We start from the raw sequence: 27941 nt of genomic DNA, 5'->3' as shown, positions 1-27941 counted from the left end.
CTTGATAGCTCCTGCGTGGCCACGCAGGACTTGGTATGCAGACCTGGTGAATATGTCATCGGTTCCACCATGGAAGCTACCTTTGAGACAGGACCTTCTTGTTCAGGGTCCATTCGAACATTAAAATCTGGTCTCCCTCCAGCTGACGGCTTGGAGATTGAACGCTTGATTCTATCAAAGCGTGGGTTTTCAGATTCTGTGATAGATACTCTGGTTCAAGCCAGAAAACCGGTAACTAGAAAGATTTACCATAAAATATGGAAAAGATATATCTACTGGTGTGAATCCAAGGGATTCCCATGGAATAAGATAAAAATTCCTAAGATTCTTTCCTTTCTGCAAGAAGGTTTGGATAAAGGATTATCTGCGAGTTCTCTAAAGGGACAGATTTCTGCTTTATCTGTCTTACTACACAAACGACTGGCAGCTGTGCCAGATGTTCAAGCTTTTGTTCAAGCTCTGGTTAGGATCAAGCCTGTTTACAGACCTTTGACTCCTCCCTGGAGTTTAAAATCTAGTTCTTTCAGTTCTTCAAGGGGTTCCGTTTGAACCTCTACATTCCATAGATATTAAGTTGTTATCTTGGAAAGTTTTGATTTTGGTTGATATTTCTTCTGCTAGAAGAGTTTCAGAGTTATCTGCTCTGCAGTGTTCTCCGCCCTATCTGGTGTTCCATGCAGATAAGGTGGTTTTGCGTACTAAGCCTGGTTTTCTTCCAAAGGTTGTTTCTAACAAAAATATTAACCAGGAGATAGTTGTACCTTCTTTGTGTCCGAATCCAGTTTCAAAGAAGGAACGTTTGTTACACAATTTGGACGTAGTCCGTGCTCTAAAATTCTATTTAGAAGCTACAAAAGATTTCAGACAAACATCTTCTCTGTTTGTCGTCTATTCTGGTAAAAGGAGAGGTCAAAAAGCGACTTCTACCTCTCTTTCCTTTTGGCTTAAGAGCATCATCCGATTGGCTTACGAGACTGCCGGACAGCAGCCTCCTGAAAGAATCACAGCTCACTCCACTAGGGCTGTGGCTTCCACATGGGCTTTCAAGAACGAGGCTTCTGTTGATCAGATATGTAAGGCAGCGACTTGGTCTTCACTGCACACTTTTGCCAAATTTTACAAATTTGATACTTTTGCTTCTTCGGAGGCTATTTTTGGGAGAAAGGTTTTGCAAGCCGTGGTGCCTTCCGTTTAGGTAACCTGATTTGCTCCCTCCCTTCATCCGTGTCCTAAAGCTTTGGTATTGGTTCCCACAAGTAAGGATGACGCCGTGGACCGGACACACCAATGTTGGAGAAAACAGAATTTATGCTTACCTGATAAATTACTTTCTCCAACGGTGTGTCCGGTCCACGGCCCGCCCTGGTTTTTTAATCAGGTCTGATGAATTATTTTCTCTAACTACAGTCACCACGGTACCATATGGTTTCTCCTATATTTTTCCTCCTGTCCGTCGGTCGAATCACTGGGGTGGGCGGAGCCTAGGAGGGACTATGTGGCCAGCTTTGCTGGGACTCTTTGCCATTTCCTGTTGGGGAGGAGATATTCCCACAAGTAAGGATGACGCCGTGGACCGGACACACCGTTGGAGAAAGTAATTTATCAGGTAAGCATAAATTCTGTTTTTGCTATGATTTATATACAGTATAACAGTGCTTTTTGATTACAACAATGAAACAGACTGTTTTATATACCTTTAAACGTTTAAACTGGTACCTTTTATATGCAACAGTGATTATCTTGGAGGATAAGCATCTACTTATTAGTGCATACACAACCATTAGGGCCAGATTACGAGTGGATCGCCAACAGTTACATGCATATATGTGTGTATATATTATAAATATATATTTATATATCCAAAATATCATCATATATACTTAGAAATATTTATTATTTTCATGCGATCAGGTTTGCATGCAAGAAGGGTGTTAGGTTCACCCACACTTTTTTGCTCCATTGACTTCTACGGGGGAATAAGTTATCGCGCACGCAATATTCTATGTTTGGCATTTTACGTGAGTCGGGTTAGCGCACAAGCAGTAACTTTTTACTTTCAACTTGTAATACGAGCGCAACCTGACGTGCACAAAGAGCCTACTTCTAGCGCAGTTAACGTTTGAGAGGGAGCATTAAAGAGCGCTCCATTTGTAATCTGGCCCTAAGTGTGTACAAGGTGCTTAAGCACCAATTAGCTGCTCGCTGTACTCCAAGGTCTGCACCGTAAACTGGTAATGTCTTTTAGGGACGGAAACTGAGAAATACAATTGTGAATAATTTTTTTAATATTAACAGACTTTATTGTACCTAAAAAAAACAAAAAAAAACTTTTTGTTACTGCCAAGCCAAATCCATTGTGACCAACTTTGAAATAGAATGCAGTAACCAAGGGCTGCAAAACCTTGCCATTTTAGAGAACTTATTAAGTCTTTAGATTAATGAATTTTCCAAGGATTAAAATCCCCTTTTGTACCAATAAAAGAGCATTACTGACCCTCCATCTCTCTTGGTTTTCAACACCATGTCCCTGTTGCACTGAGGGCATTTTCGTACGGGTACAGGAGTCTCGGCGAAGATTTCTTGCTGCGGGACTGGTTCAATGGCTTGTCCAAAATATTGGGACAGAGCTTCATCCAATCTAGTGGGAAACATGGAATACATTTTATCTATGAGACTGAGCTACAGAAGGAAGATCAGCGGCAAAACACAAAACATCCTCTCAACTCAAACCCAAAATGTAGTTCACATTTATGGAGAGGCTGAGATCTCACCTGTTTGCTTTGTTAACAGCCTCAATAAAGACCTGTTTATATTTCTGTATCTGATGCCTCAAAACCGTGAATTTTTCCTTCTTCCCTTCACAGATTAGCTTCAGATCAGCTTCCAACTCTGCACGGAGATCTGGCTTGGACATCTCGAAGCCCATGGAATCATACCCTGTAAAACACAACACAATAATTATCTGACCGCAAGGGCATACAGGGAAAGTAATTGATTAATTGAAGGGACATTGTATACTAGATTTTTCTTTGAATGTTTTGTAGATGATCCATTTATATAGCCCATACAGTTTTTTTTTTTTTTTAAATGTATAGTTTTGCTTATTTTTAAATAACATTGTGCTGATTTTCAGACTCCTAATTAAGCCCCAAAGGTTTAGATGTAAACTGATGTCTACATACTCCTGCTGGCTCCTGTTTGTGTAAAAGGGTCTTTTCATATGCAGGGGAGGGGGGGTCTGCTCTTTTTGCTTTCCAGCCTATTTCAGTGGGTGTCCCAGCATAACCTCATCAACAGTGCTTAACCGGGAGCTTCTAAGTAAGTTTTAAAAAGGATTTATACTGGATTTTTATATCAGTATCTGTGCATATTATGCTTTATAGTAGTGTCTATTACATGCATTTATATGAAAATCGGTGTATACTGTCCCTTTAAGACTCATTGGCTCCACAGACCTATAAAACTCCACAAAAGCAATTACCACGTAATTCAGTAAGAAAGTGAGCTAAACATGGAGTTTTCAGTGGGTAGTCAGCTGTTTCCGATAGAAAAACGAAATTTATTCTTACCTGATAAATGTATTTCTTTCTTGACACGGTGAGTCCACGGATCATCATCAATTACTGTTGGGAATATCACTCCTGGCCAGCAGGAGGAGGCAAAGAGCACCACAGCAAAGCTGATAAGTATCACTTCCCATCCCACAAACCCCAGTCATTCGACCAAGGAAAAGGAGAGAAAGGAAATAACACAAGGTGCAGGAGTGCCTGAGGTTTATATAAAAAGAAACTGTGACTACAGGGCGGGCCGTGGACTCACTGTGTCAAGAAATAAATACATTTATCAGGTAAGCATAAATTTTGTTTTCTTTCTAATGACAAGGTGAGTCCACGATCATCATCAATTACTGTTGGGAATCAATACCCAAGCCAGAGGACACAGATAAGGGAGGGACAAGACAGGTAACCTAATCAGAAGGCACCACCGCTTGAAGAACCTCTCTCCCAAAAGAAGCCTCAGCCAAGGCAAAAGTATCCAATTTATAGAATTTAGAAAAAGAGCCTCTTCCTTGCAACACAGTCAAATAGAATGGGTTTGTGGGAAGGGATAGTCATCAGCTTTGCTGTGGTGCTCTTTGCCTCCTCCTGCTGGCCAGGAGTGATATTCTTAACAGTAATTGATGATGATGATGATACGTGGACTCACCGTGTCATTAGAAAGAAATTATAATCTATTAAAAGCAGCTTCTCACAGGGAATACAATACAAGCGATACAACTGTAATGCTATTAGTGGGGTTTAACTTGTATCCATGTCTAGGTCTACTTACAATCAGTTTCCTATCATTTTACAACCCACAGAAGCACTAAAAATACAAGACAGACTAGTGATTTGTGCAGAGGTTATAGGATATTTGAATATCCATAGTACTACAAGAATACTTATCAAAACAGACAGGTAGATGTCCCCTGACCACTGGAGTATGTAAAAAAAAAAAACCTGTCTCAGAGGTATCAGATTGTGGTTCTGACCCCTTAATTTACCCCGGCCCACCCTGCTTGAGACAGCTCTTGCAGAATGAAGAAAGAATGTATCTGGAGAAAGGAAGCAGAAAAGAGTTTGACCATGAAAGGGCTCTAAGAAGAATACGGACAATACAGAAATGCAAAGTGTGTGTATGTAGGTTTCTCCTTCAAGTGTTTAGAAATGGACAATGATCTAATTATGAATATGTTTTTTTCTCATACTCTTATAGAAAAATATCAAAACAGATGGGTCATTACTGAACCGGTGTCCTATAATAGATTGGTAGGAAGGAAAACCTCTGCCTTGGAAGGAAGAATCATGGGTCTGTAAGGCATTCCTATCAAATGCTGCCAAGGCTGAAGCTAAAACTCTAAAATACTGAATTTAGTGAATGCATGCAAGGAAGCATACTCCACTGAAGCTTCACGATCAAAGGTCCAGAATGCTGCAACCGTATTATAGTCAAATGAACATGGATCTTCAAAGAAGCCATCTTCTTCCTGACATCAGATAAGGACTGTAGAACAACTCCAATTAGGTAAAGGAATTTCAGAAGGTTTTTTGGCCTCAAAATGAAGACCAAAAAGAAAACTGGACATCTTGATTTCCTAATCTTTGAGAGCTCTGACAACATCAAGTCTGTTAAGTATCTCTTGTTTGTTCTTAGCATTTGAGCAGAATTAAAGTAACCAACATTTTAAAGAGTATTCAGAGATACCACTTTCTGCAGAAAAGATGAGAAGTTTTTGACAATGCCTTACCCAGATAAAGAGGCATCCAGCCCTTAAAGGCTGCCTCTTATCGGAATGCATTTTGATTTTTTTCACAACTAGAGGGCATTAGTTCATGTGTGCTATATATATGTAACATTGTGCTCACGCATGTGGAGTTACCTAGGCGTCAGCACTGATTGGCTAAAATGCAAGTATGTCAAAAGAACTGAAGTAAAAGGGCAGTCTGCCAAGGTTTAGATATATAACCATGTTAGTTATGCAAAATTGGGGAATGGTAAATAAAGGGATTATCTATCATTTTAAACAATAAAAAATGCTGGTGTAGACTGTCGCATTAAGAGAGAACAAATTCTTTCCAGGACACAAAAGATTGTCACTACATAAATATGAAAGGCAATCTTCTGAGAAACCTTTACATTTGAGAACCAAGGGAGTCAGTAACCACATTATCAGGGACAGCATTTTTAGGTCCTTCCAGAACCACTTTGCAGGGGCACAGCACAGAATTATATGCAAACAACAATAAAATGATCAAACACAAAAGAGCATGTTCGTTTTACGCTTTTATTTCCTTTTACGTTACATCACATTGTTTTAGTGAAATAGGAGTTAACAACCTCTTAATGCTAACTTTAAATCAAGTCATGTTATACTAAAAGAAACACTGCCTTATAATATTGTTTTATTTTTATCAGAATTACACTGAACGCATTCACTCCATTTCTTCCAGTAAAAACATGAATCGTGCATTCTCCCCATCCCGCCCTTAGAGTGCCCTGAGCTGATCAGTTTCTTACCTTCTACAAGTCCCATTCCCAGTTCTCCAGGAAGGAACCTTTGCTCTGGCGTTAGACCCACATACATGCGTGACTTGATTGTCTCAATGTGCTCAGCGTGTGTAGCATCAGTACCTTTAAGAGACCGAAGACAAAGCGAGTGACTGAATTATATAAAGTTAAATTATTTGCTGTAAAGCTAGACAGGTTTTGTGCCCAAATGACCAAGATTAATAGCTCAGCATGGACACATTTAAATTTTCTTAAACACACACACTCATGTATATTTATAAAATGATTTTCCATTAACTTTTTAAGTTGGCTTAAAGGTAAGGTAAAGTTTATGGTAAGTCAAAGCATATAATCTATCTAATAAATAACCTTAAGCTAATCGCTAACTTTATTTTGTTGTTTATTTTGTATTTTACATCAAATTAAAACTTTATATTTGATACCGTTTTCGCCGAATCTCCTCCCCCATGCCACTTCCGTGTTTATATCTCTCCTCTCATCGAGCGTTCTCAGCCCTCTGCTTACGTAAGCTCAATGCGCGTTCACAGACTATTTCGTATGCGCATGCGCCACTTCCCCCACTGACCGATACAAACTTTTAAATTGTAACCATTTAAATTGCATATATAAATAAAGACCGTACACATGTAAATACATATTCATTGTAAAAAACTCACTTGCTGCGCCGATCGTTCCAATTGTTATTAGGATACTAAAACAATCGCTACAGAGCAAGCAGTGAGCATGCGCGAATCACGAACGAGCACGGGTGGAAGTAGCTTGAGTTTAGTCGGACGCATGCGCTCAGTCAGTGAGTGACGTAGGAATGGATGGGCTAAACCCCTGAAGGGGAAACAACTGATTGGACTATAATATAGCTCTCATCTGTCAATCAAAATTTAGAAAATGTCGGGCGGACGAAAGATTGCTGTCGGAACAGTACTTCTAAGCGAGAAAATAAAGTAATTAAGAGAATTACTGTCATAATGATGAATTAAACTTATGCTAATTTTTAAAGTTATAAACGATAGCGTTTAGTTATATGCTCAACTTTACCTTACCTTTAAAGGGACATAAAACAAGTTGGGATATAGACAAAATAATATATGTACTTTAATTACTTTACCTGCAAATTTATACTGCAGTGCCTCACCATTAACCTTTTCTTTTTAGTTTCTGAAATGTAAAGTTCTAACCCCCCCCACACATTTCCTTCTACGGCTGTATCTATATCTATTGTGTTTTGGTAGAATGCAAAAGTGAATAGGGATTATCTGCTGGAGCCTGCCTAGAAGCTGTGAACTCAGTTGAAATACAATGCCTGTGTATAGCGATAAGGGGGGGGGGAGGGAGTTGGCTGCTCCAGGCTGCTTAGCTATGTAATTCATTTTGCTTATTTTTGAAAATGATTTTAAAATACTAACCAGCAATCTTTAAACAATTTGTTATGCAAACAATTTTTAATCAATTAGCCCTTTTAGGATATGCACAGATCTCAACCTGTTTTATGTCCCTTTAACTCACCAATCCCATGCTTCTCCATAAGCGAAATCAGATCTGCTTCGGTAAGAAGCTGTGGCGGGCTTGTCTCCCCATCAACCATTTCCACAGTTGTTGGCTGGAACTGGGAACCCATCTCATATACAGGGATGATCTGAAAAGGAAGACAAATGCATTAACTTCATAAATAAAATGAGAATGCCCCTAAAAAGGTACAGTGGTGCTTATTTACAAAGTTACAGGAGTCTACTGAGCATTAAAAAAAAAACGGAACAAAAGTCCAGTTCACTCTGCCAGGAAGGTCCCAAATAAAATATTTTTAAACACATTTACACACCAACTCCAGCACATAGACACTCACGCACCACACAAATTCTGAATCTCTCCTATACCTTTGTGCTCCACTTGTCGTAGGGATATACATCCAAATAGTTCCTGGCAATTATCATTAATCCGTGAGCCACAAATCGCTCAGCAGCAATGTCAATTTCCACTGTTGTCTCCTGTCCTTGGGCATCCTGAGAGCAGCATGCCAAAAAGTGGCGCACTATGAACTCGTAGATTCGCTGCTCATTTCCCTGTGACAAGGCAGGTAAGCATGATGGGTAATGAGACTCTTAATATCCACAGCAGTAACAAATAGCTACTTTAGTTGGAAACAAACAAAGATTTGGCTTGTTTGGAGAACAAGAGAAAACAAACAGTGTTATTCTGGGCACCAACCTAATTCCAAAAACTTTATAGATGTTGAACCTTTAAGGTAATTTGTTTATACTCATAATTATATGAACATCTCCTTTGGTCAGATTCGGTATGCATCAAATCCCTTTATCCCCATCCCCCTCGTCACCAGGCTGAAATCACATTGTAAGAATTACGATCCTCGGCGTGAGCCGAAACATGTCAGCGCTTGGGTACAACGTTTTAATCCCTCACTGTGCCTGTTTTTAAAGTTATGAGCATTAGACGTTACGTTTTATGTATCCGGTGCTACTTGGTCTCTTTTTTCGGTTTGAGTCAATCAATCTGCTACCAGTGAGATAATAAAATTACAACAGTATATTAAAGAAAAGTAATATACATAGAACCAAATAGGGCTTGGATTATTGCTAAAATAAAGTGAGATGTCAAAAGCATTTGATATCTGTGTCTGAAAGGGACAGTCTACAATAGAATGTTTATTGTTTTAAAAGATGGATAATCCCTTTATTACCCATTCACCAGTTTTGCATAACCAACAGTTATATTAATACACTTTTTACTTCTGTGATTACTTTGTATCTAAGCATCTTCTGACAGCCCCCTGATCACATGACTGACTATTTAAAATCTACTGAGTTGCATTTAGTATTGTGTTGTGCTAACTCTTAAATAACTCCATGGACGTGAACACATTGTTATCTATATGGCCCACATGAACTAGACGTCTCCTGTTGTGAAAAGCAAATACAAAAGCATGTGATTAAGAGGCTGTCAATAGAGCCTTAAAAACAGACAGAATTTTAGAGGTTTACATGTTATAAAGTATATTAATCTAACAATGTTGGTTGTGCAAAGCTGGGGAATGGGTAAAAAAAGGCGTTATCTATCTTTTTAAACCATAACAATTTTTGTGTAGACTGTCCCTTTAAACGAACAAAAACATACGATAATGACAGCTGTGTTTTACGGCATCATTCTATATAAAGTCTACTTCTGTGACACCTATGCGTACCTGCAGATTATTGGTGTATTTAGTGGGGTGGATGGGAGGGTGGGCCTGATCTGTCTTACTCCCATTTCGTGGAGTTGGCCCTCCCCTCTCCAGAATGCGCTGAGCAAATCCTCCCCATTGAGGGTCTTGTGTCTGATCCTCTACCAGCGATGTCAAATTTAAATCCTTTGGAAAAATGTTGGTTTCTGTGCGGGGGTAACTGATGAATCTAAAATCACAATTGAAGACATCAAAATTAAGTTTGTGGTAGATAACATCTTGCAGCAGATTGAAGGACATTTTAATCAAAATATTACTACTGACAACACACACAAATACAGACAGAGCGTTAAAAAACAAACAAAATGTATTCTTACCTGATAAATTATTTTCTTTCTTGGCAATGAGAGTCCACAAATTCATTCATTAGCTATGGAAATTCAACAGGCCACCAGGAGGAGTCAAAGACACCCCAGTCAAAGCATTAAGTATCCCTCCCACTTCCCCAGTAATTCGAACAGAGGAGAAGGAAAAGTAAAGAAAGACACAAGGGGTATATAGGTGCCGGAAGGAAAAACTGTCGCAGATAACTTAATACCAGGGCGGATTCATGGACTCTCATTGCCAAGCAAGAAAATAATTTATCATCAGGTAAGAATAAATTTTGTTTTCTTTCTAATGGCAATGAGAGTCCACAAATTCATTAATTACCTAAGGGAAACCAAAACCCAAGCTAAAGAGGACACAGAATGAATAGGGAGGGACAAATCAAGAGAGGTAGACCTAAACTGAAGGCTCCACCGATTGAAGAACTTTCTCCCAAAAGAAGCCTCAGCTGTGGCAAAAACATCAAACTTCTAAAACTTAGAAAATGTAGTGAGGACCACGTAGCCGCCTTTCAGATCTGTTCCACTGAATCCTCTGTACGGGTAGAATGAGCTGTAATTCGTGGAGGAGGCTATTGACTCGCCTCCACATAGACCATATGGATTAGACTTCTCAACCAAAAAGAAAGGGTAGTCGCAGTAGCTTTTTGACCCCTATGCTTACCAGAATACATGATAAACAGGGAAGAGGACTGACTAAATTCCTTTGTAGCATGAAGATAGAACTTCAAGGCTCTAACAACATCTAGAATGTGCAACAAGCGCTCCTTCTTGGAAGAAGGACTGGGACAGAAAGATACAACCTTAAGTAATAACGCCCACGAAACGCGTTAGGCCACACTGACACAAGCGACAGTGTCACTCCATCAGCCGGGTTTCTCCTATACCGGTTAAGAGAGAACATTCGGCGGGTTGGAAATCCTGAATGCCGGTATCCATCAGATGAGAGCGGAGAGACAGTGAAAAGCACTGGGATGCTTTGGTGGATATACAATCTTGGAACACCTTAATCAGATTGAGGGTATTGCAGTGCACGCTGTGGGACATATTTTAAACATACCACAAAAGAAAAATACTGGCACTGCAAAAATATGAATAAGTTACGGAAAAGGACCCCCCCAGCCAGATGCTGTAAGGATCTGGTGCTACCCCTTTAATTAAATAAGCAAAGAAAATATAGGAAAGTCAGGGGCTTATAAGAACTCATTCCTTAAAGTGAGTAAGGTGTATAAGTTAAAACATTAATTTTATTATACTTCTCTCCCAGAAAAACAGCGCAGACTGTGAAAAAAAAGGAAGGACTCCAATAGTGCAATATTGTATGAAATAAGCACTCTTTATTTACAACAGACAAGCCAAATACTCACAATATCTGGCGTGGTTAAAATCACATAAAGGTATCTTTTAAAATAACAGCTGATCTTGAGCAATCCTGTGGTCTGTACACGCTTAGGAAGTGAACAGCGATGTACCCGGTCGGCGTGTGACGTCACCACCCGACAACAGCTGATTCTGTTTAGCACTCCGTCTGCATCCACTGACTCACAGTGCTCTCTGAATCTCTGAATCTCGGCCTCAACGCGTTTCTCGCCCCCTGCTGGGCGCTTTTTCAAGAGGAATAATTACAACTCCTTTGCTGCTCTATTTATACATAGTCTGCTAGCGCCATCTAGCTTTCATGAGCAGAAATGACCATTGGAATATAACTAATATTTCTATATACATAATACACAAATGACTATCTTTTTTCAATTCCATAGAAACAATTGATAACATATATGACATCATTTCACCTCAAATGGTTGTTATTATAAAACATATATTATTTAAAAATAATTAATTCTATATAAATTACCTTCTATTTAACTAAAAACACTATTTAAAATATATTAAAATAAAATAAACTAACTACATACAATACCACATATAATTAAATTTCATAAAATTCCAATACTTCTAAAAATCTAAATTCATACACCAATTCATATTAATTGCTAAATTACAACACCTTCTAGTCCTCAATCAGATTGTTAATAAAATTGTTTATAAAACTACGAGAAAAAAAAAAAAAAAAAAAAAGAGAGGATGTAGAGCAGGGAAGAGGAAACAACTTCAAAAATGCAAGAGTGTATTAAGAGATAAAAATGAAGCAAGTATTTATAATCTATCATCATATACTATTGACAATGGAAGTATGGCTTTGTTGAGTAAGGGCTTATCTTTTGCCCCAAAAAAGAATCTGGATAAATTCCAGGTATTCATTGATTTCCAGAGATTCATAAGAAACATTACGCTCAAGAGATTTTTTGCTCAGAAAAATTTACAGTCTGGAGCAAGATACAAAAGTGTACTTCAGGTTGATGATGTTGAAACTCTGGAAAACATGAATTTGTTATTAGGAAGTGACTCTCCCATTGAATCAAATTACATTTTTATACATAGTGATAAAAAAGCGAAATCTACATTTTACCCAATCAATGCACAAGGTGAATATATTAAGACTTTTAAAAATTTGGTTGAAAAAGAACTTGAATCATTACCAGTTGATATAAATTTTAAAGATAATCTTAACAAATTTGAAAGAAGTAGTTTGAATCAATTAATGAAAAATAACAATATCACTATCCGCCAAGCCGATAAAGGTGGGGGGATAGTGATACAAGATCGTGAAGTTTATATTGCTGAGGCACTACGTTTATTAAATGATTCAACTACATATACAAAATTAAAGAATGACCCTACAAAGGCATTTTTATTAGAATTGAAAGGTGTTTTAAATATAGGATTGTCAGAAAAAATTCTAACGAAAGATGAGTTTAATTTTTTATATAATGAACACCCTAGATTGGCTGTTATGTATCATCTTCCCAAGATACACAAATCGGTCTCCAATCCTCCAGGGAGACCGATTGTATCTGGGATAGATTCATTAACGGCCAATCTATCGAGTTATATTGATTACTTTCTGAATCCACTTGTTACTCAACTCAATTCTTATCTTAGAGATGGTGTACATTTAATACAGGAACTTAAGAAGGTTAATTGGAATAGTGACATGAGATTCATCACTTGTGATGTAACCTCATTGTACACCATAATACAGCATTCAATTGGAATAAAAGCTAGTTCATATTTTTTAAAGAAAAAAAGAATTTTTCCAGCCAATCAAATTAAGTTTTTAGAACATTGTATGAAATTTGTCTTAGAACACAACTATTTTCAATTTGAAAAGGATTTTTACCATCAAATATGCGGCACTGCGATGGGGACGAAATTTGCCCCATCGTATGCTAATTTATTTATGGGTTTATTTGAGGATGAATTTATTTGGAGAGATGGCCCTTTTAAACATAATTTAATATTTTATAAGCGTTTTATCGATGATGTCTTTATAATTTGGGAGGGATCAGAGATTGAGGCAGCTAATTTTATTGACTTTTTAAACACCAATGAGTTCAATGTAAAATTTGTTGGTAATATTCAAAACCAAATGATTGAATTCTTGGATCTATTGGTGTTTGTAGAGGACAATAAAATTTATACTAAGAATTATAGAAAATCAGTGGACAGTAATAGTCTATTGCATGCCACTAGTGGCCATTACAAAAAATGGGTTAAAAATATTCCCAAGAGTCAATTTATAAGGCTAAAAAGGAATTGTTCTAGAATAAGTGACTACCATACTGAAGCTGAGGTTTTAAAAGAAAAATTAATTTGTAAAGCACATAATGGTGAACATATTACATATATTATGGATGAAGTTGAGAATTTAGATAGGGAAACATTATTAAGCAAACAAAAAGAAATATCTTGCGAACAAGAAAAACAGTCTGTCAAATTTATCACCACATATGGTGAGGGTATCATGAATGTGAAGAAAATATTACATAAATATTGGCCCATACTGAAGGGGGACCCCCTATTGAGAGAAAGTTTAGATATAAATCCGACGGTAGTGTATAGGAAGAATACTAGTTTAAAGAACTTACTTGCCCCTAGTAAGTTAAAAGAGAGTAAACCAATACAATGTAATATTAATGATAATTTTTTGAGTTTGAAGGGCACATATGGATGCCATAAAGCAAGATGTCCCATGTGCAAATGCATTGATAAAGAGAGATCTATGTTTAGATCAGTAACAGGACAAGAGTTTAGGGTTAAACAATTTATTACCTGCAAGAGTATTTATGTAGTCTATTTATTAGAGTGCAGTTGTGGGCTGAAGTATGTAGGTCGCACGAAGAGATGCCTATCAAAAAGATATAGTGAACATGTTTACAATATAAAAAAACCAATATTGAAACATAGTGTACCAATTCACTACTCTCAAAGCCACGCATGTGATCCAAAATGCTTGACTGTGAAAGGTATTGAAGTAGTTAAACCCAATCCCAGGGGTGGTAATAGACTTTTGGACCTTAGGCGCAGAGAGACATTTTGGATTTATAAACTGGGGACTCTCGCGCCTAATGGTCTAAATGTTGATTTAGATGTGGCAGCTTTTATTACGTAGTTTTATAAACAATTTTATTAACAATCTGATTGAGGACTAGAAGGTGTTGTAATTTAGCAATTAATATGAATTGGTGTATGAATTTAGATTTTTAGAAGTATTGGAATTTTATGAAATTTAATTATATGTGGTATTGTATGTAGTTAGTTTATTTTATTTTAATATATTTTAAATAGTGTTTTTAGTTAAATAGAAGGTAATTTATATAGAATTAATTATTTTTAAATAATATATGTTTTATAATAACAACCATTTGAGGTGAAATGATGTCATATATGTTATCAATTGTTTCTATGGAATTGAAAAAAGATAGTCATTTGTGTATTATGTATATAGAAATATTAGTTATATTCCAATGGTCATTTCTGCTCATGAAAGCTAGATGGCGCTAGCAGACTATGTATAAATAGAGCAGCAAAGGAGTTGTAATTATTCCTCTTGAAAAAGCGCCCAGCAGGGGGCGAGAAACGCGTTGAGGCCGAGATTCAGAGATTCAGAGAGCACTGTGAGTCAGTGGATGCAGACGGAGTGCTAAACAGAATCAGCTGTTGTCGGGTGGTGACGTCACACGCCGACCGGGTACATCGCTGTTCACTTCCTAAGCGTGTACAGACCACAGGATTGCTCAAGATCAGCTGTTATTTTAAAAGATACCTTTATGTGATTTTAACCACGCCAGATATTGTGAGTATTTGGCTTGTCTGTTGTAAATAAAGAGTGCTTATTTCATACAATATTGCACTATTGGAGTCCTTCCTTTTTTTTCACAGTCTGCGCTGTTTTTCTGGGAGAGAAGTGTTTGGTGATGAAGCTGCAAGACAAGCAGTGTGTTTGAAATAGCTGCAGCTGGGTCTGAAAGGAATATCCTTGGAACATCTACAATCAACAGTAAGACTGAGTCCACATTTGGATTTATACTCAACTATTGGTTCTCATTTATAAGACTTTATTCTAGTTTGTTTTTTTATTCTTTTTATCATTTCTTAATTAATATACTTATTTTTATATATATATATATTTATTTTTTATTTCTTTAGGTATAATACTGTTTATCTTGAAATAGAATATTTATTCAAATTTTGCATATATATTTTATAACTATTTATCTTTAATTTTTGCTGGGATAGTATTGCGCTGTATCATTTGGTGGTAGTTTGTGTGATTAATTTTATTATATTAAAGATAAAACAGGGAACTTCCCTGAACCACAATACCCACCACCTAAAACCAGATAAAAAGACTGTCTCACCCCCCTGTTACCTGGCCGATAACTGGATACTTTGGCTTCAGGTGCCAGGGGTGAGGAACACAATAAATATCACAAACACTTTTCTGCCTTAGTACAGGCCTTTCTCAATGTTATAATGAAAAAAACGAAGCCTCAGTGAGCGTACCTTTATAAGCAGTTTTCCAAAAACCCTCTACAGCCAATCCTGTTGCGCCATCCATTCACACCTACCTGAGGGCCAATCACAAACACTGACCGTGCCGAATATGGGTGTGTGAATAACTGTGCACTATTATTGGATCGTGAGGCGGACTGGTCATAATAATGGGAAGAGACGTCTCGGTATAGCGTATAGCGTAAAGTATCAGGTTGTCTAAAAGCGTGCACAAAATCCACTTGCTACATTTAAGAATGCTAAAATCAACAAGTTAGGTGCATTACAGCATCCATTACCAGTATATAAATGCCTCCTATATGCAAATGTTTTCTGTCACCAGAAGCAAGTTCATGCATATTTCAAGATTAGTGATTCCTTGACTATGATCCATAATTCATAAAATCACTTCACACTTGGACCCCCTAAAATAAATGGTCATCAACTACTTATCAATGACTAAGTTATTTGCCTTGATGGCTAGTCTTTGCCTAAGAGAAGGGATTAACCTACACAGAACCCTCTCACCACACACTGGGATTTAGCATTCATGTAAAGCAAAACTCACATTATTTAAAGGTACACCAAGTAATAGTTGCATCAATCATGCCGTTAGGCATTACTGAATTCAATCTGAAAATCCACTTAGTTTCTTTTTGTAACAATACCTGCTCAGTGTCACCCCCTCGAATATTGGATCTCAATTTTTCTAACGCCCAACATTTGAAGGCCCTAGTATCACCTTGATGGTACTGCAAAAAAGGCATATACTTAATAAAATTCAGGATACTGATATTACCCCAGACTCAATTTTAGTCGCCTGTGATGGGGAGTCACTCTATACAAGCATCCAGACACATTGGGGGTGTAAGGCGGTCTCACATTTTTTACATAAAGATAGTAATATGACAGTCGAGACTAAAGACTTTATTATTAGACTCCTTGAATTTGTATTAAATCATAACGATTTTGTATTTGATGACAGATTTTATTTGCAGGTGTGTGGCACTGTGATGTCACATAATGTGCACCCAGGTATGCAAATATTTATCTGGGTTGGTAGGAGGAGACTGTTGTCTTCTATGAAACTCTAAGGAATTTCACTCAATATGTTTCTCATTGGTACAGATATATTGATGACATCTTTTTTGTATGGAATGGACCAAGAGAACTTCTGCAGGACTTCATACAGGTGCTGAATATTAATCCTTTTGGATTATACCTCACCTCTACGGTGAATGATGAAAGGGTAGAGTTTCTAGACCTCACAATAAATAGGGTTAATGATAAATTGGAGACTGATACTTAAAAGGAAACCCATGGCCACAAATAATATACTTTGTGCAGATAGCTACCATCACCCATCGACTATGAGAGGGTTGCCGATGGGGGAGTACCTGAGAATCAGGAGAAACTGTACCACTTTGGAGTCTTTCCAAATAGCAGCATCTGATTTGAGAAACAGATTATTGCACAGAGGCAACTCTAGGAAATCTCTTGCTAGAGCATACCATATAGCACTAGATAAAAATATGAGTTGAGTTGCTTGAACCAATAAAACACATCAGTAATAACCCCCTCAGATTTATCACTACATTTTCCCCACAAAGTGGACAGATCTCTGATATTCTATAGAGACACTGGTATATTTTAAGAGCTGATGATCAGTTAAAATACATTCTCTCTGATAGACCAATGTGCACATGCAGGAGAGCAAACAAATTAAATGATTATCTTACTAAGAGTAATTTTGATAGGAATGCTAAGAAATCTCCACTGTATAAAGGTTCTCTCTCCTGTGGTAATTGCAAGGTCTGCCAACATATGGTTAAAAAGCAAGTTATTATGGATAGATTTAATATAAAAATGGACTATCAATAACCATATTAATTGCAAGAGTAGAAATGTAGTATATTGTGTATCCTGCATCTGCAATTTATTCTAGGTTTGGATGACAACTAGAAGCATGAGAAAACGTATAACAGAACATCTCAGTAACATCCTGAATGCCAAGAGAGATTTGGATAAAGGCAATAAAATATCTAGCGTGGCAAAACATTTTCTGCAGTACCATCAAGGTGATACTAGGGTCTTCAAATGTTGGGGGTTATAAAAACTTAAAATTATGCTTACCAGATAATTTTCTTTTCTTCTGTACGGGGAGAGTCCACAGCTGCATTCATTACTTTTGGGAATACAGAACCTGGCCACCAGGAGGAAGCAAAGACACCCCAGCCAAAGGCTTAAATACCTCCCCCCACTTCCCTTATCCCTCAGTCATTCTGCCAAGGGAACAAGGAACAGTAGGAAAAATATCAGGGTGAAAAAAGGTGCCAGAAGAACAAATTAAAAAAATAATTTAAGGCCGCCCACAGAAAAATTACGGGCGGGGAGCTGTGGACTCTCCCCGTACAGAAGAAAAGAAAAAAATATCTGGTAAGCATAATTTAAGTTTTTCTTCTTAAAATGGGGAGAGTCCACATCTGCATTAATTACTTTTGGGAAATCAATACCGACGCTATAGAGGACACTGAATGCAAACGGGCGGGAACAAAAAGGTGGCCCATTCTGAGGGCACCACAGCCTGCCATAACCCAGACTCCGGACAAAAAATTACTTCAACAGAAGCAAAAGGAACAAAAATGGGAAGAGGACAAAGTAACTGCCCATCAATTAGAACCATAAGGATCCCTGTTAGAGACCACTCATAAAGTCTCAGAGTCCCATTGATTAGAAGCACAAAAAAAAAAAAAAATACACCCTAACCATGACCAATGGCAACAACAAACAACTCCCCACACCACATTCTCCCTAACTGAAAAGAAAAGGAAGAATCAGGTAAGATAGTCCAAATGGATCTCCAGAAACAATTCCCCAAAACTCAAAAACAAACAGAGGGAGAAGCCCCTAGCATAACTCGAAAAAGAGCGGACTACAAGGCTGTAAGAGGACAAAGCCCCGTAGAAAATACTCTACCGACGGAGGAGAACAAAAAAAGGAAAAATTACAGACCACCCCCTACATGGATCCAAAGGAACTAATGTAAAGTCTTAACCAGAACCGAAGTCCTAGAAGGACAAAAGGTAGAACATAACCACCTTACCACAGATAGCTATCTAGCACAGAGAAACTGAACACCTCTAGGTCAGAAACCCCGGAAGCAGAACAGGAACAGAATAGTAATATCCGGGGTACGCCACAAACGAAAGCAGCAGGCTTCCATCGATAGGCAGTCAGGATAAACGACAAGCCATAATAACTAGCCAACCAAGAGGCTAGCAAACTTGCACCAGGACCTTCCTGGAAAGGAACAAGAGAAAAAAAAAAAAAACTCAGAAAGCCGGGCGGACCAACTTCCTCCCTACTAGCAAACGGGGTAAGGGAGGACGACACCCTGACCAATAATGAAGAACCAACTACCCGCTGAGGGAAGGTTTCATATCATCCGAACCAACTGCAAGGCCTCCCAACCTAAGGAAAAAGCACTTGGGATTCATGATACATGGTCGATGCCCAAACAGAGCAGTCAGAGTGCCTGACCCCTACTCCAATCGAATTGCTTCATCACAGAAGTGACTGGCAAAGTCCAAAAGGACAAGGAAGAGTAAAAAATCCCAGCATCAACAAGGCCCGGAGATCAGCCACGATTTTCTAAGGAAAAGGAGTAGGAAAGAAGCACTGAAAACCAGAAACACTAACTTGAATACCAGGAAACCTATCCTCAGAGCCCTAAAGAAAACCGAAGGGAAGGTACACTCAGCAAAGAGAGACCCTTGAACCACTGAACTCCTAGAGTCAGATGAAGAAAACTACCTCAGGAGGAGCCAACTGGATAGGCGCAGTAAATCGGATCCTCTCAAATAGAAGGAAATCGAGGAAACCCAGGAAGACTCCAGTAGAGAAATTCCCAGGGAACACTTCCTCCAATTCACCGCCCCAGTAGGAACAAGGAGATTTCCCCATGACCGGGAAACCAAGCTTGCTACCGGACAGATCCAAATCTATGAAAATCTGGAAAACAGATTAACCAAATGCCAAGTCAAAGACAAGGATTAGGTTAAAAACCGGAAACCCAGAACCAGGAGCCAGATCAAAATCAAGAAACCTTGCGGTACAACCACAAAGTTACCCCTTGCTCTCAAAAGAACAGAGTGAACTAGTACCCCAACCAGGACCTGCCTGATGTCCAGGGTACAACAGAACTGTTCAAAGGCCAACTGAAAGTTCAAAACCCTAGCAGGGCTAGACTAAATAAACAGACAAATGATAGACAAATAAGCTCTGAGGCTTAAACATTGTCACTGAAAAAAAAAAATTTTTTGAACTTCTGCCGGAAGCAACATCTAATGCGGCCATAAAACCACCAGTATCAAAATCCCAGAAAGAAAAAAAAAATCCTAAAAGGAAAAGTTTACACCAGTCTCGAGCTCTGGTAATAAAAGAAATAAAACACATCCTAACCGGATCAAAAGAAAGTAGGCAGCACCCGCAGGTGAACGTCAAAAAAAAAAAAAAAAGAATGGAAACACTAACAGGACCAGCCTGTCAGAGACCCGATTCCTCAAGAGCTCATAACTGGGGATTAAATACACAAACAAGAGACGACCAGGAGTAGGATCCCCATCCCTCCACTCATCTAATGCTGTTCGCCATCTGATTCAGCAGACTGAGGATTCATTGAGATATCTGAAGACCCCGACCCTGAAAGCTGTACCCCTGAAGCCTCAGAGGGAACCGCACCCCCAGAGGAAATATTTGATATAATTGATCTCTCACCTGACGCACCAAGGTTAAGAGGACATGGATAAGCTCTTCGCTTGCAATCAGGCAGATGTAAGTGCGCCAATGCCAAAGATATGGCCATGCAAAACCGTGCAGTAAACTCTGGTGGAAATAAACCTCCTTCTGGAGAAGGGGTAACGGTATTTGGGACAACTACCTGTGTAAGAACAGAAAATTCTAGGGAACGCACCTCACGGGACACAGAATCCTCAGAGGTGCACGGCTCAGCGGTCTCTAAACTCTCCCCATTGGGAGAAGAGAGCACTCTATTAAGGCATACGGAACATAATTGATTGGGTTGGAATACCCGGGCTTCCCCACAATCTACGCAGAATCTGAATCAGAGAAATCCTTCGAAAAATCAGAATCCTCCATAACTTGACTGTTTAAATTATGGACAAATAATAACTTACACCTTACACCCCCAATGGCTGGGGCACTCACCACCTCCTATGACCCAGACAAGTAGAGAAAACAGACCCTCTCCACCAACACTCGGTCAGGAATACGGAAATGGAGAACAAAAACGTGACCACGCCCTGTCACGAGGTGCAACATGCAGGTCAAAGGAAAAGCGCACCAGTCCACAAAAACTGCGCAGCTCGAAAAAACTTGTACGTTCCGTAATAGCCATGAGCCCCAACATCTCTACACATAAGCAGACAGAATCACATAACAAACATGATTGAAGTCCCCCACTGTTCAACAACCCCCTTAAAGGGACATTGAACCCAAATTTTTTCTTTTGTGATTCAGATAAGAGCATGAAATTTTAATCAACCTTCTAATTTACTCCTATTATCAAATTTTTTTTTATTCTCTTGGTATCTTTATTTGAAATGCAAGAATGTAAGTTTAGATGCCGGCCCATTTTTGGTGAACAACCTGGGTTGTCTTTGCTGATTGGTGGATAAATCCATCCACCAATAAAAAAGTGCTGTCCAGAGTACTGAACCAATAAAAAAAAGCTTAGATGCCTTATTTTTCAAATAAAGATAGCAAAGAGAATGAAGAAACAATTATAATAGGAGTAAATTAGAAAGTTGCTTAAAATTGCATGCTCTATCTGAATCACGAAAGAAATTTATTTGGGTTCAGTGTCCCTTTAAGGAGATATTAACCCTTGATTCCATAAAGATAAAGGAGTCCCACTGAGACGCTCTATTCTTCTATCATTACATAATATTCTCACAATGTAAAGGAAAATGAAACAATCTTACCGGAATCTATGCCATGGAACAGTAACACGGTCCTTTAAGTTTGACAGATAGTAGCATAGCTTCTGACATGGACTTGAGTGAAGAAAGCAGGCAGCAAAACTCATCAACGCTGATTGCTTATGGAGCTGTTAATATGAGTCGGGATGATTGCGCAGAAAGACTCTCCCTGCATATCCGGACTCTAACTTTCATCCATGCTCTCACTGAGAGGCTGACAGGATTACTTAAAACGTCAGTCCCATCTCAAACAGTACTACCCTCCATAAGAGACTCTCCGTAAACTTCTAAAACTTCTCTGCCAACCTCCTGTGAAGAAAGGCAAAGAATGACTGGGGGCTGAGGGAAGTGGGGGAGGTATTTAAGCCTTTGGCTGGGGTGTCTTTGCCTTCTCCTGGTGGCCAGGTTCTATATTACCAAAAGTAATGAATGCAGTTGTGAACTCTCCCCATTTTAAGAAGAAAAATTGAGATCCAATATTCGAGGGGGTGACACTGAGCAGGTATTGTTACAAAAAGAAACTAAGTGGATTTTCAAATTTAATTCAGTAATGCCTAACGGCATGAATGAATTAAACTGTTACTGGGTGTACCTTTAAATAATGGGAGTTTTGGTTTACAAGAATGTTTAATCCCAGTATGTGGTGAGAGGGTTCTGTGTAGGTTAATCCCTTCTCTTAGGCAAAGACTAGCCATCAAGGCAAATAACTTAGTCATTCATAAGTAGTTGATTACCATTTATTGTAGGGGGTCCAAGTGTGAAGTGATCTTATGAATTATGGATCATAGTCAAGGAATCACTAATCTTGAAAAAGGCATGAACTTGCTTCTGGTAACAGAATACATTTGCATATAGGAGGTGGTAATGCACCCAATTTGTTAATTTTAGCATTCTTAAAATGTAGAGAGTGGATTTTACACACGCTTTTAGACAACCCCGATACTCATTTACGCTATACAGAGAAGTTTCTTCCCATTATTGTGACCAGTCCGCCTCACGATCCAATAATAGGGCGCAGTTATTCACACACACCCATATTGGGAATGGTCAGAGTTTGTGATAGGCCCTCGGGTAGGTGTGAATGGATGGCACTACGGGATTGATTGTGGAGGGGTTTTGGAAAATGGCTTATAAAAAAGTATGCTCACTGAGGCTTCGGTTTGTTCATTATAACATTGAGAAAGGCATGTACTAAGGCCGAGACGCGTCTGATATTTACTGTGTTCCTCACCCCCTGGTACCTGAAGCCGAAGTATCGGCCAGGAAACAGGGGGTGAGACACTGTCTTTATCTGGTTTAGGTGGTGGGTATTGTGGTTCAGGGAGGTTCCCTGTTTTATCTTTAATATAATAAAGTTAGTGTTTTAACTTATACACCTTACTCACTTTAAGGAATGAGTGCTTATAAACCCCTGACTTTCCTATCTTTTCTTTATAAAAAACACAATTGTTTTTTCATGCGAGATATATACCTTATAACCTTTTTATACGAGGTATTAGAATGTGAGTGTGAATTTGTGAAACCTGCATTTGAATAAAGCACTGTTTGTTTGTAATACTACACTTAGATGTTTCCTGTGCTCCCTTTCCATTCGAACCCCAACTTAGTGTGCAAAACCTATATTGAGCGAATTTCTTAAAAATAAGAAATAGGCAGAGGGCGCAAAATATAATGGTGAAGTGACAGAATCAGCAAAAAAAAAATTTGGACAATACTAAGGCCCCTATTTATCAAGGTCTGGCGGACCTGATCCGACAGTGCGGATCAGGTCCGCCAGACCTCGCTGAATACGGCAAGCAATACGCTAGCGGTATTCAGCATTGCACCAGCAGCTCACAAGAGCTGCTGGTGCAACGCCGCCCCCTGCAGACTCGCGGCCAATCGGCCGCCAGCAGGGGGTGTCAATCAACCCGATCGTACTCGATCAGGTTGATTTCCGGCTTTGTCTGTCTGCCTGCTCAGAGCAGGCGGACAGGTTATGGAGCAGCAGTCTTTGTGACCGCTGCTTTATAACTGCTGTTTCCGGCGAGCCTTCAGGCTCGTCAGAAACACGGGGCATCAAGCTCCATTCGGAGCTTGATAAATATGCCCCTAAGTGTGAAGGTAAATAGATTGCAAAAAAGTGTGTGGGTGTGTACATAAAATCCCTGATGCATATATACATGCTTGTGTACTGTTGTAAAATGAAGTGTACAAAAATACAGTTAGTCTTATAAAACACAATATAAAGTACAATAAAATATCAAATATAATGAAGAGTAATAAAATGGAAATAAAAAGGAGATAAAAGTCCTCAAATCAGCTCTTCTTCTAATGGATTGGGCTTGCAAAGATGATCTAAAAAGAATATAAAGAAGCCTCATGGTGCAATTATCTCAGTGATAAATGTAATCAATATATGTGGACTTCTGCTAAATTCTTACTCACAAAAGGGATGTGCACTGGAAATGAGTGCAATACACACAGGCTGGGCTTTAGTCTCCAGCTGACTGATGTGGATACTGGCTCCTTTCAATGAGGGATATTTGGAATTCTTGGGTATGATGTCTGAAGAAACAGTTGGTCAAGCTGAGAAACGCGTTGCATGCTTTTATATGATTTTATAACATTAAATTTGTGATTTTAAGTAGTTTACTTAGTCTGTACTACTTTCACATATTTTGGGATCACATCTTCATTCCTCCTTGCCAACCTTTGGAACACCATTCCAGGGAGAAGGACTTGATTAGACAGCTGGTGTCTATTATATCCAGCCTGCTTTGTTTGCATGAACTCTCTGTGCAAACTCAAATGTGAGTACCCATTCTTATACATCATAGTTTGGAGTCCCCTTTCATACAAGTTTTATCTGCACTATTGAAAGCGTTGTGTCTTTTGTATATTGAAAGGTCACCATACCCAATAATTCCAAATATCCCTCATTGAAAGGAACCAGTATCCACATCAGTCAGCTGGAGACTGTAAAGCCCAGCCTGTGTGTATTGCACATATTTCCAGTGCACACCCCTTTGTGAGTAAGAATTTGGCAGAAGTCCACATACTGTATATCTATTACATTTATCACTGAGATAATCGCACCATGAGGCTTCTTTATATTCTTTTTAGTGTGCAAAACCGCCTTGTCCACATGAAAAATAAGATATGGCGGATTACACTGTAAAGCAGATAACTCAGACACACTGCAAGCAGAAAAAATGGCTAATAAAAACCAAACTTTCTGGGACAAAATCTTAAATTAGCATGCATAGGCTCAAACGGAGCCTGCTGGAGAACACGAAGAACAAAATTAAGGCTCCAAGGAGGAGCAACAGATTAAAATACAGGCCAAATTCTAGCAAATCTCCTGAACAAAGGATTGAACATCGGGCAAACAAGCCAACTTTTTATGAAGTAAAACAGAAAGGGCAGAAAAACTGACCCTTAACAGAACTGGCCGACAGGCCTTTCTCCAATCCTTCTTGGAGAAACAAAAGAATACAAGGGATTTTTACCTTGTGCCAAGGAAAACCTTGTGCCTCACACTAAGACAAATAAGTTCTCCACACCTTGTGGTACATTCGTCTAGTCACCGGCTTGCGAGCCTGAATCAAAGTGTCAATGACCCTATCAGAGAAACCTCTCTAGGAAAGAACTAGCCGTTCAATCTAATCCCAGTGCCGAGACTGGACTGACTAACCTCCTGCCTAAGTAGCGTTACAAACGATCCTGGAGTAGTAGCCTCCATAAATCAACTAGGCCAGGAAAAAGCGTGCCAACCCACGTTGCGTAGCGATGTCGCTGAGGCACCTCCTCCTGCACAACTGTAAAAAAAGGCGCAAAATTGCGATGTACAGAGCTGCTCTGCAGCAGTTCGTAACAAACACCCCATTACTAAATAAAGGCTATAAGCCCTCAAATGAGCCCTTCTCCTATTTAAACAAGTGCCTCATAATAGCGCCAAGAAGCAGAAAGAAAGCCCCTTACATAGAGTGTAAAAATGACACCACACAATGACTACCCTGCAAAGACCGTAGTCCTGGTCTGCTCAAACGTCAGCCTGAATATCCCACAATCCTAGATATCTGAAGGCCCCCTGAAAGTAGACCTCTATAGAGTCAAATAGTGCCACTCAGTCACCCTGAATAGCCCCAGTTAAACGTAACACTCTTCTGTTAGCAGCCCAGCTATCACAGGCCTTAAGAAGATAGAAAATGGGACTTGCCCTCCAGGGTCTTCTGCTGTGGGGCAGACACAGCACTCCGGGTGCATAGGGGGGTGTTAGCAGTGAGGAACTGAAAGGAGGCATGGGAAACTACCCTGCGACATCCAGAAGGCTAACTCAACAAAACTCTTACTAAAAATTACATGGCTACCAAATTAAACCCCAATCCAATCTTGCAGGAAAAACTCCATTGAGGATCTATAAATCCATTCTTCTTCAGAGCACACTCTCTGCCATACTCCTAGTAGACGAGGCAAATAATTACTAGAGAAGAAGGGGAAGTGGGAGGGATACTTAATGCTTTGACTGGGGTGTCTTTGCCTCCTCCTGGTGGCAAAGTGAGGAATTCCCACAAGTAATGAATGAATTTGTAGACTCTTCCCATTGGAAAGAAAATAGATTTTTGACAAGGATGAGTGCTTAAGTATCAGTAGTAAAGCTCTAGTCCTTTGTGGCAAATCGGAGATGGTGCACACTTCTATACACCATAGTGGTATGAGTGATAGAACATTAGATTTGCCCCATTACCCATGCTGTTACAGATGCTAGGAAATCCAACCCAAACATAAATGGACTTGAAATGATGCCTTAAAAAGGGACATGAAACCCAAAAAGTGTTTTCATGATTCAAATAGGAGCATACAATTTAAAACAACTTTCCAATTCACTTCTATTACCCAATATGCTTAGTCATTTCGATATCCTTTGTTGAAAATCATACCTAGGAAGGCTCAAGCCAGTTTCTTGCCTGTGCTCAGTAGAGGACATTTGCTGCAAAAACATAATTTATGCTTACCTGATAAATTTATTTCTCTTGTAGTGTATCCAGTCCACGGATCATCCATTACTTGTGGGATATTATACTTCCCAACAGGAAGTTGCAAGAGGATCACCCACAGCAGAGCTGCTATATAGCTCCTCCCCTCACTGTCATATCCAGTCATTCAACCGAAACAAGACGAGAAAGGAGAAACCATAGGGTGCAGTGGTGACTGTAGTTTAATTAAAATTTAGACCTGCCTTAAAAGGACAGGGCGGGCCGTGGACTGGATACACTACAAGAGGAATAAATTCATCAGGTAAGCATAAATTATGTTTTCTCTTGTTAAGTGTATCCAGTCCACGGATCATCCATTACTTGTGGGATACCAATACCAAAGCTAAAGTACACGGATGATGGGAGGGACAAGGCAGGAACTTAAACGGAAGGAACCACTGCCTGTAGAACCTTTCTCCCAAAAACAGCCTCCGAAGAAGCAAAAGTGTCAAATTTGTAAAATTTGGAAAAGGTGTGAAGCGAAGACCAAGTCGCAGCCTTGCAAATCTGTTCAACAGAGGCCTCATTCTTAAAGGCCCAGGTGGAAGCCACAGATCTAGTAGAATGAGCTGTAATCCTTTCAGGGGGCTGCTGTCCAGCAGTCTCATAGGCTAAGTGTATTATGCTCCGAAGCCAAAAAAGAGAGAGAGGTTGTCAAAGCTTTTTGACCTCTCCTCTGTCCAGAGTAAACGACAAATAGGGCAGATGTTTGACGAAAATCTTTAGTAGCCTGTAAGTAAAACTTCAAGGCACGGACTGCGTCCATGATTATGCAAAAGACGTTCCTTCTTTGAAGAAGGATTAGGACATAATGATGGAACAACAACAATCTCTTGATTGATATTCCTGTTAGAAACCACCTTAGGTACAAACCCAGGTTTGGTACGCAGAACTACCTTGTCTGAATGAAAAATCAGATAAGGAGAATCACAATGTAAGGCAGATAACTCAGAGACTCTTCGAGCCGAGGAAATAGCCATCAAAAACAGAACTTTCCAAGATAAAATTTTAATATCAATGGAATGAAGGGGTTCAAACGGAACTCCCTGAAGAACTTTAAGAACCAAGTTTAAGCTCCACGGGGGAGCAACAGTTTTAAACACAGGCTTAATCCTAACCAAAGCCTGACAAAATGCCTGGACGTCTGGAACTTCTGCCAGACGCTTGTGCAAAAGAATAGACAGAGCAGAGATCTGTCCTTTTAAAGAACTAGCTGATAAGCCTTTGTCCAAACCCTCTTGGAGAAAGGACAATATCCTAGGAATCCTAACCTTACTCCATGAGTAACTCTTGGATTCACACCAATAAAGATATTTACGCCATATCTTATGGTAGATTTTCCTGTTGACAGGCTTCCGAGCCTGTATTAAGGTATCAATGACTGACTCGGAGAAACCACGCC

The 27941-nt window shown here is 39.2% G+C and overlaps 1 protein-coding gene across 1 annotated transcript in view; it reads right to left on the bottom strand.

The window, feature by feature from the left end:
- The window catches only part of TOP3A (DNA topoisomerase III alpha), a 132978-nt gene that overhangs the window by 32475 nt on the left and 72562 nt on the right, over positions 1-27941 (bottom strand). Inside the window, exons 12-17 of the mRNA XM_053695117.1 lie at positions 9263-9470; positions 7941-8126; positions 7573-7702; positions 6058-6171; positions 2772-2937; positions 2495-2638 (exon numbers count right to left, since the gene is read on the bottom strand). Coding sequence (XP_053551092.1) covers positions 2495-2638; positions 2772-2937; positions 6058-6171; positions 7573-7702; positions 7941-8126; positions 9263-9470 — 948 coding nt within the window. The remainder of the gene's footprint in view (positions 1-2494; positions 2639-2771; positions 2938-6057; positions 6172-7572; positions 7703-7940; positions 8127-9262; positions 9471-27941) is intronic.

The sequence above is a fragment of the Bombina bombina genome, chromosome 11, assembly GCF_027579735.1.
Source record: "Bombina bombina isolate aBomBom1 chromosome 11, aBomBom1.pri, whole genome shotgun sequence".
NCBI classification, from domain to species: domain Eukaryota; kingdom Metazoa; phylum Chordata; class Amphibia; order Anura; family Bombinatoridae; genus Bombina; species Bombina bombina.
Note: the sequence above shows the minus strand (reverse complement) of the source record. Positions and strands in the feature narration are given on the sequence as shown.